General features: G+C 41.3%; 1 protein-coding gene across 1 annotated transcript in view; it reads left to right on the top strand.

Annotated features, from left to right (window-relative positions):
- The window catches only part of LOC309568132 (phospholipase A2 inhibitor and Ly6/PLAUR domain-containing protein-like), a 34757-nt gene extending 18082 nt beyond the window's left edge, over nt 1-16675 (top strand). Inside the window, exon 5 of the mRNA XM_082273735.1 lies at nt 16169-16675. Coding sequence (XP_082129861.1) covers nt 16169-16317 — 149 coding nt within the window. The 3' untranslated portion in view covers nt 16318-16675. The remainder of the gene's footprint in view (nt 1-16168) is intronic.
- Nucleotides 16676-16888: the final 213 nt, after the last annotated feature.

The raw sequence follows: 16888 nt of genomic DNA, 5'->3' as shown, positions 1-16888 counted from the left end.
CTCAAAGCTTCAGAAGTATGAGATGAACCCCAAAAACTTGGAAAGGTGGATCTCACACGTACCGACACAGACTATCCCGCAATTTAATTGATCCCCAAAGGTTTTTATTGAATAGCGGAATAGGAAATATGATCAAAAAATGTGTATGTATCTCACACGTACAGAAGCACACTAGGCCCCAATTACTATTGTTTGTACACCTAAAAGGATGGATGAGGAGGAGGAGGAGTATGGAACAGGCAGCACCCTCAAAGCTTCAGAAGTATGAGATGAACCCCAAAAACTTGGAAAGGTGGATCTCACACGTACCGACACAGACTATCCCGCAATTTAATTGATCCCCAAAGGTTTTTATTGAATAGCGGAATAGGAAATATGATCAAAAAAAGTGTATGTATCTCGCACGTACAGAAACACACTAGGCCCCAATTACTATTGTTTGTACACCTAAAAGGATGGATGAGGAGGAGGAGGAGTATGGAACAGGCAGCACCCTCAAAGCTTCAGAAGTATGAGATGAACCCCAAAAACTTGGAAAGGTGGATCTCACACGTACCGACACAGACTATTCCGCAATTTAATTGATCCCCAAAGGTTTTTATTGAATAGCGGAATAGGAAATATGATCAAAAAATGTGTATGTATCTCACACGTACAGAAGCACACTAGGCCCCAATTACTATTGTTTGTACACCTAAAAGGATGGATGAGGAGGAGGAGGAGTATGGAACAGGCAGCACCCTCAAAGCTTCAGAAGTATGAGATGAACCCCAAAAACTTGGAAAGGTGGATCTCACACGTACCGACACAGACTATCCCGCAATTTAATTGATCCCCAAAGGTTTTTATTGAATAGCGGAATAGGAAATATGATCAAAAAAAGTGTATGTATCTCGCACGTACACAACCACACTAGGCCCCAATTACTATTGTTTGTACCCCTAAAAGGCTAGATGAGGAGTAGGGGGGGTATGGAACAGGCAGCACCCTCAAACCTTCAGAAGTATGAGATGAACCCCAACAACTTGGAAAGGTGGATCTCTCTCACACGTACCGACACAGACTATCCCGCAATTCAATTGATCCTCAAAGGTTTTTATTGAATAGCGGAATAGGAAATATGATCAAAAAAAGTGTATGTATCTCGCACGTACACAACCACACTAGGCCCCAATTACTATTGTTTGTACCCCTAAAAGGCTAGATGAGGAGTAGGGGGGGTATGGAACAGGCAGCACCCTCAAACCTTCAGAAGTATGAGATGAACCCCAACAACTTGGAAAGGTGGATCTCTCTCACACGTACCGACACAGACTATCCCGCAATTCAATTGATCCTCAAAGGTTTTTATTGAATAGCGGAATAGGAAATATGATCAAAAAAAGTGTATGTATCTCGCACGTACACAACCACACTAGGCCCCAATTACTATTGTTTGTACCCCTAAAAGGCTAGATGAGGAGTAGGGGGAGTATGGAACAGGCAGCACCCTCAAACCTTCAGAAGTATGAGATGAACCCCAACAACTTGGAAAGGTGGATCTCTCTCACACGTACCAACACAGACTATCCCCCAATTTAACTGATCCCCAAAGGTTTTTGATTAAATAGCGGAATAGAAAATATGATCCCAAAAAAGTGTATGTATATCACACGTACACAACCACACTAGGCCCCAATTACTATTGTTTGTACCCCTAAAAGGCTAGGAGTAGGGGGGAGTATGGAACAGGCAGCACCCTCAAACCTTCAGAAGTATGAGATGAACCCCAACAACTTGGAAAGGTGGATCTCTCTCACACGTACCAACACAGACTATCCCCCAATTTAACTGATCCCCAGAGGTTTTTGATTAAATAGCGGAATAGAAAATATGATCCCAAAAAAGTGTATGTATATCACACGTACACAACCACACTAGGCCCCAATTACTATTGTTTGTACCCCTAAAAGGCTAGGAGTAGGGGGAGTATGGAACAGGCAGCACCCTCAAACCTTCAGAAGTATGAGATGAACCCCAACAACTTGGAAAGGTGGATCTCTCTCACACGTACCAACACAGACTATCCCCCAATTTAACTGATCCCCAAAGGTTTTTGATTAAATAGCGGAATAGAAAATATGATCCCAAAAAAGTGTATGTATATCACACGTACACAACCACACTAGGCCCCAATTACTATTGTTTGTACCCCTAAAAGGCTAGGAGTAGGGGGAGTATGGAACAGGCAGCACCCTCAAACCTTCAGAAGTATGAGATGAACCCCAACAACTTGGAAAGGTGGATCTCTCTCACACGTACCAACACAGACTATCCCCCAATTTAACTGATCCCCAGAGGTTTTTGATTAAATAGCGGAATAGAAAATATGATCCCAAAAAAGTGTATGTATATCACACGTACACAACCACACTAGGCCCCAATTACTATTGTTTGTACCCCTAAAAGGCTAGGAGTAGGGGGGAGTATGGAACAGGCAGCACCCTCAAACCTTCAGAAGTATGAGATGAACCCCAACAACTTGGAAAGGTGGATCTCTCTCACACGTACCAACACAGACTATCCCCCAATTTAACTGATCCCCAGAGGTTTTTGATTAAATAGCGGAATAGAAAATATGATCCCAAAAAAGTGTATGTATATCACACGTACACAACCACACTAGGCCCCAATTACTATTGTTTGTACCCCTAAAAGGCTAGGAGTAGGGGGAGTATGGAACAGGCAGCACCCTCAAACCTTCAGAAGTATGAGATGAACCCCAACAACTTGGAAAGGTGGATCTCTCTCACACGTACCAACACAGACTATCCCCCAATTTAACTGATCCCCAGAGGTTTTTGATTAAATAGCGGAATAGAAAATATGATCCCAAAAAAGTGTATGTATATCACACGTACACAACCACACTAGGCCCCAATTACTATTGTTTGTACCCCTAAAAGGCTAGGAGTAGGGGGAGTATGGAACAGGCAGCACCCTCAAACCTTCAGAAGTATGAGATGAACCCCAACAACTTGGAAAGGTGGATCTCTCTCACACGTACCAACACAGACTATCCCCCAATTTAACTGATCCCCAAAGGTTTTTGATTAAATAGCGGAATAGAAAATATGATCCCAAAAAAGTGTATGTATATCACACGTACACAACCACACTAGGCCCCAATTACTATTGTTTGTACCCCTAAAAGGCTAGGAGTAGGGGGAGTATGGAACAGGCAGCACCCTCAAACCTTCAGAAGTATGAGATGAACCCCAACAACTTGGAAAGGTGGATCTCTCTCACACGTACCAACACAGACTATCCCCCAATTTAACTGATCCCCAGAGGTTTTTGATTAAATAGCGGAATAGAAAATATGATCCCAAAAAAGTGTATGTATATCACACGTACACAACCACACTAGGCCCCAATTACTATTGTTTGTACCCCTAAAAGGCTAGGAGTAGGGGGGAGTATGGAACAGGCAGCACCCTCAAACCTTCAGAAGTATGAGATGAACCCCAACAACTTGGAAAGGTGGATCTCTCTCACACGTACCAACACAGACTATCCCCCAATTTAACTGATCCCCAGAGGTTTTTGATTAAATAGCGGAATAGAAAATATGATCCCAAAAAAGTGTATGTATATCACACGTACACAACCACACTAGGCCCCAATTACTATTGTTTGTACCCCTAAAAGGCTAGGAGTAGGGGGAGTATGGAACAGGCAGCACCCTCAAACCTTCAGAAGTATGAGATGAACCCCAACAACTTGGAAAGGTGGATCTCTCTCACACGTACCAACACAGACTATCCCCCAATTTAACTGATCCCCAGAGGTTTTTGATTAAATAGCGGAATAGAAAATATGATCCCAAAAAAGTGTATGTATATCACACGTACACAACCACACTAGGCCCCAATTACTATTGTTTGTACCCCTAAAAGGCTAGGAGTAGGGGGAGTATGGAACAGGCAGCACCCTCAAACCTTCAGAAGTATGAGATGAACCCCAACAACTTGGAAAGGTGGATCTCTCTCACACGTACCAACACAGACTATCCCCCAATTTAACTGATCCCCAGAGGTTTTTGATTAAATAGCGGAATAGAAAATATGATCCCAAAAAAGTGTATGTATATCACACGTACACAACCACACTAGGCCCCAATTACTATTGTTTGTACCCCTAAAAGGCTAGGAGTAGGGGGAGTATGGAACAGGCAGCACCCTCAAACCTTCAGAAGTATGAGATGAACCCCAACAACTTGGAAAGGTGGATCTCTCTCACACGTACCAACACAGACTATCCCCCAATTTAACTGATCCCCAGAGGTTTTTGATTAAATAGCGGAATAGAAAATATGATCCCAAAAAAGTGTATGTATATCACACGTACACAACCACACTAGGCCCCAATTACTATTGTTTGTACCCCTAAAAGGCTAGGAGTAGGGGGGAGTATGGAACAGGCAGCACCCTCAAACCTTCAGAAGTATGAGATGAACCCCAACAACTTGGAAAGGTGGATCTCTCTCACACGTACCAACACAGACTATCCCCCAATTTAACTGATCCCCAGAGGTTTTTGATTAAATAGCGGAATAGAAAATATGATCCCAAAAAAGTGTATGTATATCACACGTACACAACCACACTAGGCCCCAATTACTATTGTTTGTACCCCTAAAAGGCTAGGAGTAGGGGGGAGTATGGAACAGGCAGCACCCTCAAACCTTCAGAAGTATGAGATGAACCCCAACAACTTGGAAAGGTGGATCTCTCTCACACGTACCAACACAGACTATCCCCCAATTTAACTGATCCCCAGAGGTTTTTGATTAAATAGCGGAATAGAAAATATGATCCCAAAAAAGTGTATGTATATCACACGTACACAACCACACTAGGCCCCAATTACTATTGTTTGTACCCCTAAAAGGCTAGGAGTAGGGGGAGTATGGAACAGGCAGCACCCTCAAACCTTCAGAAGTATGAGATGAACCCCAACAACTTGGAAAGGTGGATCTCTCTCACACGTACCAACACAGACTATCCCCCAATTTAACTGATCCCCAGAGGTTTTTGATTAAATAGCGGAATAGAAAATATGATCCCAAAAAAGTGTATGTATATCACACGTACACAACCACACTAGGCCCCAATTACTATTGTTTGTACCCCTAAAAGGCTAGGAGTAGGGGGAGTATGGAACAGGCAGCACCCTCAAACCTTCAGAAGTATGAGATGAACCCCAACAACTTGGAAAGGTGGATCTCTCTCACACGTACCAACACAGACTATCCCCCAATTTAACTGATCCCCAAAGGTTTTTGATTAAATAGCGGAATAGAAAATATGATCCCAAAAAAGTGTATGTATATCACACGTACACAACCACACTAGGCCCCAATTACTATTGTTTGTACCCCTAAAAGGCTAGGAGTAGGGGGAGTATGGAACAGGCAGCACCCTCAAACCTTCAGAAGTATGAGATGAACCCCAACAACTTGGAAAGGTGGATCTCTCTCACACGTACCAACACAGACTATCCCCCAATTTAACTGATCCCCAGAGGTTTTTGATTAAATAGCGGAATAGAAAATATGATCCCAAAAAAGTGTATGTATATCACACGTACACAACCACACTAGGCCCCAATTACTATTGTTTGTACCCCTAAAAGGCTAGGAGTAGGGGGAGTATGGAACAGGCAGCACCCTCAAACCTTCAGAAGTATGAGATGAACCCCAACAACTTGGAAAGGTGGATCTCTCTCACACGTACCAACACAGACTATCCCCCAATTTAACTGATCCCCAAAGGTTTTTGATTAAATAGCGGAATAGAAAATATGATCCCAAAAAAGTGTATGTATATCACACGTACACAACCACACTAGGCCCCAATTACTATTGTTTGTACCCCTAAAAGGCTAGATGAGGAGTAGGGGGAGTATGGAACAGGCAGCACCCTCAAACCTTCAGTATGAGATTGTGTTCACTGTACCCCACAAAGATTGAGTTCACTGCACCCCACAATGATTGTGTTCACTGCACCCCACAAAGATTGTGTTCACTGCACCTCACAAAGATTGTGTTCACTGTACCCCCCAAAGATTGTGTTCACTGCACCCCACAAAGATTCTGTTCACTGTACCCCACAAAGATTGTGTTCACTGCACCCCAAAAAGATTGTGTTCACTGCACCCCAAAAAGGATGTTGTTCACTGCACCCCAAAAAGGATGTTGTTCACTCCACCCCAAAAAGATTGTGTTCACTGCACCCCACAAAGATTGTGTTCACTGCACCCCAAAAAGATTGTGTTCACTGCACCCCAAAAATGATTTTGTTCACTGCACCCCAAAAAGGATTTTGTTCACTGCACCCCAAAAAGGATGTTGTTCACTCCACCCCAAAAAGATTGTGTTCACTGCACCCCAAAAAGATTGTGTTCACTGCACCCCACAAAGGATTTTGTTCACTGCACCCCAAAAAGATTGTGTTCACTGCACCCCAAAAAGGATGTTGTTCACTGCACCCCAAAAAGGATTTTGTTCACTGCACCCCAAAAAGATTGTGTTCACTGCACCCCACAAAGGATTTTGTTCACTGCACCCCACAAAGATTGTGTTCACTGCACACCAAAAAGGATTGTGTTCACTGCACCCCAAAAAGATTTTGTTCACTGCACCCCAAAAAGATTGTGTTCACTGCAGCCCAAAAAGATTGTGTTCACTGCAGCCCAAAAAGATTGTGTTCACTGCAGCCCAAAAAGATTGTGTTCACTGCAGCCCAAAAAGATTGTGTTCACTGCAGCTCACACACAGAAAAATGGATGTGGATCACTGACACCTGCCTATCTCCAATCCCACACCACACAGCAATATCGATTGTAGTTTGTAGAACACAGTTTCCCTAAAATTCAGCAGACTCTGTCCCTAACAGGATTGAGAAGAGATCGTAGATCAGGATTGAGTGCAGATTCACCCCACCCCCCACACAGCAATATCGATTGTAGTTTGTAGAACACAGTTTCCCTAAAATTCAGCAGACTCTGTCCCTAACAGGATTGAGAAGAGATCGTAGATCAGGATTGAGTGCAGATTCACCCCACCCCCCACACAGCAATATCGATTGTAGTTTGTAGAAGACACTGACCCTATATAATTCAGCAGACTCTATCCCTAAAATGCCTACAACTCGCCCTGCCTAAACACTCCGACCTGTCCCTCAATTCTATCCGGACACAAATGGTTTTTTCCTGCCTATCTTTCCCTAATCAGCAGCCAGCACGTTGATGTGTGCTCTGTCCCTGAATCTAAGCAGCATAATGACGCCGCTGCGGCTGCCTCGAACTTATAAAGACTTGGTCACATGCTTCAGACGGCCAATCACAGCTACTGAGACATTTGCAGGCATGGCTGGGATGGCTTAAGGCACACCAGTTAAACGATTGTTGATTGGCTGTTGAAAGCCCGCCATGAAAAGAGCGCCAAAGCATGCAAAACCCGGAAATAAAACGACCGAACACGGATTTTTACCCGAACATACAGTAAAGTGTCCGTGTCCGTGTTCGGGTACAAAAAATCCAATTATTCGGTACGAACACGAATAATACAGTCCGTGTTCGCTCAACACTATTTTTGTTATCACTTTTATTCTTATTACAAGGAATGTAAACATCCCTTGTAAAAAGAATATGGCGTGACAGGTCCTCTTTATGAAGAGATGTGGGGACTATAAGATGCCACATCTCTGCTCTAGGCTGGAAAGACTGAGATCTACAAAAAAAAAAAAAAGATCTCGGCCTTTCCAGCCCAGTCCACGACAGTATTTCCCAGGCAAGATGTGACGTCATAACGTCAAGCCTGAGCCTCCGAGAGTCAGAAAGACTGCCAGGGACTTCTGGCTGCAAAAGATGATATTTGAATGATGCCTGTAGCTGCAGGCATCATTCAGATATTATCTCCATATACAGTTCAGGACATCATATTGCGTCCTTGAGCTGGAAGTGGTTACTAGAAGTTAATAATGTATAAAATTATTTATAATAAATTTATAATAAAAGTCCACCACGAATGTTGACCAGTGGATCCAACAATCATGTGCCACCTCCTCCAGGACTCCCAATTATGCTACCATCTTGTTGTTTGACCCTCATTACAAAGGTCAAACAAGCATGAGCTACAGCGATCCAGGAGAGGATGAGACTAGTTGTGAGGGCTAATAGCATCTGATTTCATATGGGAGCGATCCCAGCCTGCAGAGGTTCAACAGACACATCAACGGAGGCTGGTGCAAGCAGGATTTGGTGCAGCCGTGCATGGTGACCAATCAGCTTCTAACTTCAGCTTGCTCAACCAAGCTTTGACAGTAAAACTTGGAACTGACTGGTTACTATCTAGAGCTGCACCAGATTTTGCACTCTCCAATTTTAGTAAATCCCCCACGTGTGTCTCTTCATGCTTTGATTCATTTATTATGAGTGCATTTTGCATTTGCTTGCCTTAAAAAAATATTTTTAGCAGTGCGCACTATGAATTGCTTTTTCTCTTTGAGCCTTTGGACACCGGGCTGCAGAGACTTGATATATATTTTCTGCTGGCTGCTTAACCTATGTAGCAGTGGAAATGCCTCCATTATCTTTGGAAGTGTTCAAGAGGGATATACCTTTGAGATATCCACCCACCCATGCTTGTTTGACCTTTGTAATGGGGGTCTAACTAAACAGTGAGAGCATACCATTGGAAGTGGAGGTGGCACATGATTATTGGATTTGCTTGTCATTCAACATTTGTTGTTGACTGAATTCCAAGGTGTCAGATTAAAATGAAGGTACCTACGTCCTATTCTATATATATATAGAAGGGAATTTTGAGGCATAATGGACTTTGATGGTACCATAAACACTGGACGTACACTACAGGTACCAATAAAAAAATACAAATTTATTACATCATCAAAAAATCATCAATGAAGATGAAATACACATAAACAGGTCATTTTAAAATTATGCATTTTTTTTAAAATGACCTGTTTAGGTGTATTTCTTTTTCATGCATGATTTTATGATGATGTAATAAATGTGTATTTTTTATTGATACCTCTAGTGTACATCCAGTGTTTATGGTACCATCAAAGCCCATTATGCCTCTAAATTTCTTTCTACATTTGTTGTTGACTGTTATTGTAAATTATTATGGACATTGCTTCCGTTACGCATAATCATCCTTATTGTTTTTCTTTATCATATTTGTTTGATGTACTGTATTATTTTTTTGCACACTCAAATATACTTTTGTATAATAGCTTAGTATCAATATAGAGAAGTGGTTGTCTGCTTACTAGGTATAAAGCCTAGTACACACGCAATGAATTTCCGCCGACCGGTCGTCCATCTTTTGTCCAGAGTGGTGTTTTGTTGGTTGGAATGTGCCTAGACTGCACACAAATTTTCCCGCACAACAAAATTCTTCTTTGTGTTCTTTCTTCTCTGAGCATGCCCAGTCTTGATCATAAGATTTTTCCCTGTTGAAATCTGTACTGACTGCACGAAAATTGGACGTGTTTTGACAGAGGACAAAAATTTTATAGCCTGCACACCAGATTTTTTTCGGCCGAAAAGTCGGAGTCGGTTGTCGGAAGCATCATACTAACAAGCCGAAAATCGGCAGATCGGTCGTCGGACGAAAATTCCCGACCGAATTTCAACTCGTGTGTACGGGGCTTAAGTAACCTCAGCTGTGGCCACTTACATCACCAAAGGACCACATGTTCAGTATTTGTGCTCATAAAAATGATGCTAAGAGACTGCAGACATACTAGAGAAATTATGACCACATTCGAACATTTGTTTTTAAAAAAATGATCGAATCAGTATTAGAATTCCAAAACACATCCATATTCAATTTTTTTTTTCCAGTTAAATGCAGCTGTTGCAGTAAGCTATAGATACTGACTGTGTGACAATTCAAAAATTCAGACAATTCGAAAAAATAGAATAAAGTAGAAACAATATTTAACCATCTTCCAAAATTCGAATTCCGAATAGACTAAATTCTAATTCGAGTAGAAAAGTATAGACTAGAAAATAATAGAAAACAATAGAATTGAAAATAAGAAAACAGAATGGAATAGAATAGAATAGAAAGAATATAATATATAACTATCTTCCGAAATTCAAATGTAGAACAGAACGAATTTGAATACAAAAGAAAAGAATATAATAAAAAAAAAAATAATAGAACAGAATAGAATAAAACAGAAAAAATATTTAACCATCCTCTGAAATTCAAATTTTGAATAGAATAAAATCAAATTGGAATAGAAAAGATTTGAGTAGAGAAGAACAGAGTAGAATATAATAGAGTAGAGAAGAATAGAGTAGAAAATAAGACATTACAATAGAAAATCAATAGAATAGAATAAAATAAAATAGAAAGAATATATCAGTTGTATTCTTGCTATTTTATTCTATTCCATCCATATTAATTGTTTTTCAATTCTTTTCTATTCCATTCTCTAATTTTCTATTATATTAATTTCTATTTTTTTTTATATTCTAATCTTTTCTATCCAAATTCATTCTATTCAAATTTCTGAAGATGGTTACATTCTTTATATTTATTCTATTATATTGTTATTCTATTCTATTCTCTCCTTTTACATTCTAATATTTTTAATTATTTTGGATTCCATTGTTTTGGAATCTACTCTAATCAATTCAAATTCAAATTCATTCTATTCAAATTTCGAAAGACATATCATGTAAAGGTCATATTCTATTTTATTTTATTCTATTATGTTAAATTCTATTCTATTCTTTACTATTTTTTCTTTTTTTTTCTTTTACTTTATTATTTTATATTCTATTTTATTGTATTTTTTTTTTTAGAAAATCAATTTTCATTTTTTTTCTAATTTAAATCAAATTTTTTTTCACATTCACATTGAATTTCATCCGAACTTCGGTTCGTTATTTAGAATTAGTTTAAATTCATTACTATTATAATTCGGTAATTTTAGAATACCAAAACATTTGTGCAAATTTTGATTCGGAACAAAACTAACCACACATGTCTATTATTGGTTATCGAATCTTTATTTTTGTAAAACACACATTCAACTTCTGTACTGAAAAGGCTGATTTAGCAGGCGTGAAAGCAGGGGGAAATACATGCTTTTAATTTAAAAAAAAAATAAAAATAATTGCTTTTGCCAAGTGTTACCATGGTTGTACTGCTTTCATGTGTAAGTTAGCACCCCTCAAGGCCGAAGGCCAAATTAAATCCCTGGGTCCCACGCCAGAAAGATAACGTCGTTTCATTTACCAGTGACACCTTCCCCAGCACTTATTACAGAGTCCTTTTGAGGGAAATAGCATTGAACACCACTTTTCCTCCACCAGATCTGCACACACGTTACATGGTACACTTTATTTACTTCAGCCTGAAGGCATGTATGGAAGCTGCTGTATTGTTTGTGAAGTCTTGCTTGTCCATGGTCCCGGCCCAGTCCATAGGAGGGTTCTGTTGTGCAGTGAGCCCTAACTTAAGGACCCTTCTGCTTAGAAGGGTAGACCATACAACCAATCATCCACTCTTCCGAAGGAACCTTTGTCGCTGGCCGCCACCGCCTCCTTTCCCAAAACTGACTACTCCTCCCTGATTTTCCCAGTCTTTACTTACCCAGAAAATAACATGAACATTTACACTCCATTCCCTGTTCCCATTCACTGAAGGAGCACACTCTCATTCTCCTTGAAAGTAATTTAGAACAGGCAATTCACTTAAAGCGTAACTCCACTTTGAGGCTAAATAAAATAACAAATGGAAAACAATGAATCTAGCACATACAATATCTAGGTGCATCATTTGTAAATAATGGCATAAAAATTACATAGACATTTTCAGTAACTTTGTTGTCTGACTATAGATCTATGTTTGTCCCAAACATGTTTAAAGCCATGTACTGTTGAGAGCCGGTTCATACTACTCCGACTCAAAGTCGCCCCATGAAGGAGCAACTTTTTAGCGCAGACTTTAGCATGACTTTGAAGAGACTTTGAAGAGACTTAAATGATAGGCGACTTTGTCTGTGGGGAATGCCTGGGTAATCTCTTTCTTCTTCCTGGAAAGTCTGATCACAGTAACTTGAAAATAGATAAGGATCCGACTTAGAGGCGACTCCCATTGAAGTCTATGTGCACAAGTCGGATAGAGGTCGCCTTGAAGTAGTACAGGAACCTTTTCTGAAGTCGAAGCGACTTCAGTAGTGCATATTAACCACTTAAGCCCCAGCCCTATTTTGGACACTTTTTGTTCACAAGTTAAAACCAGTATTTTTTCCTAGAAAACTACTTAGAACCCCCAAACATTATATATATTTTTTTAGCAAAGACTCTGGAGAATAAAATGTCGGTCATTGCAATATTTTTTGTCATGCGGTATTTGCGCAGCGGTCTTTAAAATGCCATTTTTTTTGGAAAAATTTTGAAAAATCATATTTCATTTTCAATTGCGCCCCCCCCCCCCCCCCCCGTGGGATGGCGACATACTACGGTCAATAGAGATCTCAATAGGCGACGATTTAAATTTATTTAACGGTTACCAGTTTAGAGTTAGAGTGTAGCTCTTTTTTTTTTAATTATTGCTCACGCTCTGGTGATCGCGGCGATACCTCTCATGTGTGGTTTGAACAGCGATTTCATTTGCCGCTCGACTTCCGTATACGTTTTTTTTTGTGCGCGAGCTAACGGTGACGGGGCGGCTACATTTTTTTTTCCCATTTATTTTATTTATTTTTTTAACTACAGTTTTTTTTTAAAACATCCCTTGTGACAGCAATATGCAGTGACAGGTACTCTTTATGGAGGGATCGAGGGTCTAAAAGACCCTCTACACTTCCCTGTATGCAAAACGCCGAAAACGGCGTTTTTGCATACAGCCATTTTTCAAATTTGCCGCCTTTTGCAGCATAGTAACCCGGGAGTGACGTCATGGATGCCGCCTCCGGGTTACGTCATCGGAGACCCGATGGAAGCCGTTTCCGGCTTTGATCGGGACTCCATCCAGCCGGTGGACATGACGGCTGGGTGCTCGGGGCTCCCGGTGGGACGGGAGCCCCGGTAAAAGCCACGGAAGGCGGCGGGAGGGGGGGAACACGATCGAGCGGCTTCAATTCAAATTTTGGAAATTCAGACACATTTCCTTTCATTATTTGGAAGAATTTGGTAAAATTTGTTTGTACTTTAATTCTGGGATTTGGATATATCTGAATAACGAAAAATTTCTCTGAATATTTATTTGAAACAAAACAAACTGCATATGTCTAATAGTCTGCAGCTATACAAAGCTACTGTAGGGCTGTACTTTGGTGTTCCATACACTTCAGATTAATCCATAGCGTGAAAGAGACCCAGACTTTGTGTCAACATCCTAGCAAATCATGGACAACTATGAACAGAATATGTAGTCATGGACTTTGTGAGGACATATAGAAGAGAGTACCATAAAAACACCTTTATTATGTACCATTAAAAATCTATTACACAACATTAAAAATTACTCTCCAAATAGGGGTTCACAGCATGCAAAGATTCCGATAACAGCTCACATGTGGACTTGACGTGTTTCAGGAACCCTTCTTCAGGAGCACATGTGACAGAATCAGTACACTGGAACCCAGTTCTAATCTTTAATAGAGTATAATCAACCGGTAGGGTGGACTGGAATTCATAGCATGTGTATGTAGCCCATAGAGGTGCAAATGAGTAAGCCAAGGTGAAGCCACTGGTTCTTGGATGGAAAATGCAGGTACATTCAGTAAGCAGCTAATGGTTTTGTACACATAATCTTAAAATAAAAGGACCAGCTTCCCAATGGGGAGCCATTTAGACCCAATGTGGGTAAGTCAACAGAAAGACATCATGGTAGTTAAAGTAATCAAGGCACCAAAAGAGGGGGCTCTTGATAAGTATCTTAGAAATAAACTTAGTTCACATGAATCCAGTGTCTTCTATATGTCCACAGAAAGTCTATGACTACATATTCTGTTTATAGTTGTACATTTAAGAATAACTTTAGCTGTGCTCCCCATAAGGTAGTTTAAGTCCATTCATGGTTCCATGCTCAGGTCCCATTAAGAGGTTACCCCAACTTGGTAAGCAATCACATCTCACATATGTGGTCCAGCTGCCAACTTCCCACTGGAACAAGGAAAAGACCTTCAGGCCCCACCTCCACCTGCATACAGTATTTCACCTCCAAACAGGACGTGACATCCACAGGGAAAGGTTACACCACAGCACGTTAACCCCTGCTAAACCACGCTTTAACTCTTAGTATAGATTTAGAAGCACATCTAAATCTACCCTGAGGAGACAATGATATCTTTATAAGAAATTGTGGTAGTTGTAGATTTTTGTTTTTTTAAGACATAGGGGTTGATCTTTAAAGAACCTGCATTGCCATTTGCCCAGCGTTCATTGCAAATGGGGCAAAAAAATAAACAAACAAATAATGTTAATAGGCTATATTCTTTTGGTGGACAGGTAGGGGGATGGGATATTCATGGAGTCTGTCCTTAGCCCCCCTTCACACCACAACCCCCCTCCCTTTACAGTACAGTCTCCACTTTATACCAGTGTCCTCAGTTCCCCTTCACATCACAGCCCCTCTTTACATTACAGTGCCCCTATGCAGTGCAGTCCCCTTTACAGCACAGTCCCCCCTTTATATCAGTGTTCTCAAATCCCTTTCCCATCAGAGCCCCCCTTTACATCACAGTGCCCCTTTAAATTAATATAATGGGGACTGCACTGTAAAGGGGGCACTGTGATGTAAAAGGGGGGTGTGATGTAAAGGGGACTGCACTGTATAGGGGGCACTGTGATATAAAGGGGACTGCACTGTAAAGGGGCACTGTAATGATTACAATGCTCCTTTACAGTGCAGTCCCCTTTATATTACAGTGTCCCTAGCAATCACAGGTTCCTCTATCACAGTGATAAAGATAAAAAGACAAGGCGCCTCTAAGTGCAGTAGGCTCTGAGTATTTATTAGGTTAAAAGTTTAAAAGCACTCACATTTGGTAAATGTGACATGGGCATAGCAAAGCTCTGTCTGGAGTCTTCCTATCCGCTGTGCTGAATGGTTGCAATGAGGACATCCGCTTCCTGTAGATGCGTAGATGCGTCCAGCGGGTGGAGGTCTGACGAAGGAGCTGAGCTCCGAAACATGTAACCGCCCACCACCCGCTCTATTGGACACCAGCCGCTGCGTCCACACCCTGCCTTCAGGAAATCTCATGCCGACCAGGCTGAGACACAGACGAAAGGACGCATCTACAGGAAGCGGATCACCGGATGTCCTCATTTCAACCACTCAGCACAGCGGATAGGAAGACTCCAGACAGATCTTTGCTATGCCCATGTCACATTTACCAAATGTGAGTGCTTTTATACTTTTAACCTAATAAATACTCAGAGCCTACTGCACTTAGAGGCGCCTTGTCTTTTTATCTTTATCACTTTCAGAGCAGCTTCTCCTCTCCAGTGCTGCCGAAGTGCAGTGTCTCACCTAAAGCCTGCTGTATTCCACGGAAGCGCCCATACAACAAACCCTTTTCCTTTATCACAGTGCCCCTGCAACCCCCCCCCCTTTCCTCTCTAACATAACATGTTGCTAACCTCTGACTCCCCTGCACAGGACTCCAGGTAGTGAACAGTCTGTGTGTCCTCTCCCAGCTACCCCACCCACCCAACTATGTCATCCTGTCAACAGGGCAGGGGGCGGAAGGAGCTCTCCAAATCCGATCTGCAACTCCTCCCTCCCCTCGCCCTGCTGATTTTATGACATCATAGACTGGGTGGGCGGAGGAGCCAGGAGAGTACACATGGGTATGGCCGCACGGCAGGAGGTGCGTGGCGAGCTTGGTCTGTGATAGCCCTGTGCAGACCACAGTCACCGCTCATCTACTGCTGTGCGGCAAGATCATTAACAGACCGTGGGCCTGCACTTGTCCATGGCTCGTGGGTTGGGGACCCCTGTTTTATGAGATCTGAATACACATGCTAACCTGCAAGAAAAGCATGCTGATTATCTTTGTAGTGATTTCCTTGTTTGTGTACATTTCCTTTTAGCAAATTAGGCTTGCTGATTATTTTCTTTTCATAGGTGGGAGCGATGTTGACTTCTCAGGACAAGGGTGCAGCTCTAAGGAAGCTTGCGGCTTGGACTACAGCTCGCTGATTGGTGTGAAAGTAACTAAGCAACTAGAACACACATGCTATGTACCTAAAGTTTCTCATCCATCACATGCATAATATCCACAAAACTGAATTGTCCTGGTTCAAGAAATGCAAAGAAAATTTGCATAAATATTAGTAAAGACAATGAATTAGTTATAAGTAATAGATGTAATGATTAAATAATCTTACTAGCTGGTTGATAGGCATAAAAAACCAATGTGCTTTCAAAAAGTTCACATATTTTCCAAGTAGCACTGGAATGCTCCATTCATTTCACACCACGGTTGGTTTTCTACATGGCTAAAAGGTTGGTAAACACCTGACCAACTTACCTTTACTATACGCACAAAGGTTTTTAAATGCATGGCCTTCTGGACTATTTGGGTAAAAGTAAATGAATTCCTATGACTGAGTTCAGGTGTTCCCATTGAAGGGTGCTGTTAATGCTAGAGTGTACATTTTAGACAATTGTGGCAACTTTGTGGTAAGAGTTTGGTGAAATCCAACTTCATAAAGATTTTGTGTGATGGGTTTGATGTGGAAGAACTTGAATGGGCTGCACATAGCCATGACCCTAAACCAACTGAACACCTTTGGCATAAAATGTAACACTAGTCTTTTCATCCAACACCAGTACCTGACCTCA

This window comes from Pelophylax lessonae (genome assembly GCF_965119305.1).
Source record: "Pelophylax lessonae genome assembly, chromosome: 12".
Lineage (NCBI taxonomy): Eukaryota > Metazoa > Chordata > Amphibia > Anura > Ranidae > Pelophylax > Pelophylax lessonae.
This window is presented reverse-complemented; position numbering and strand designations above follow the sequence as displayed.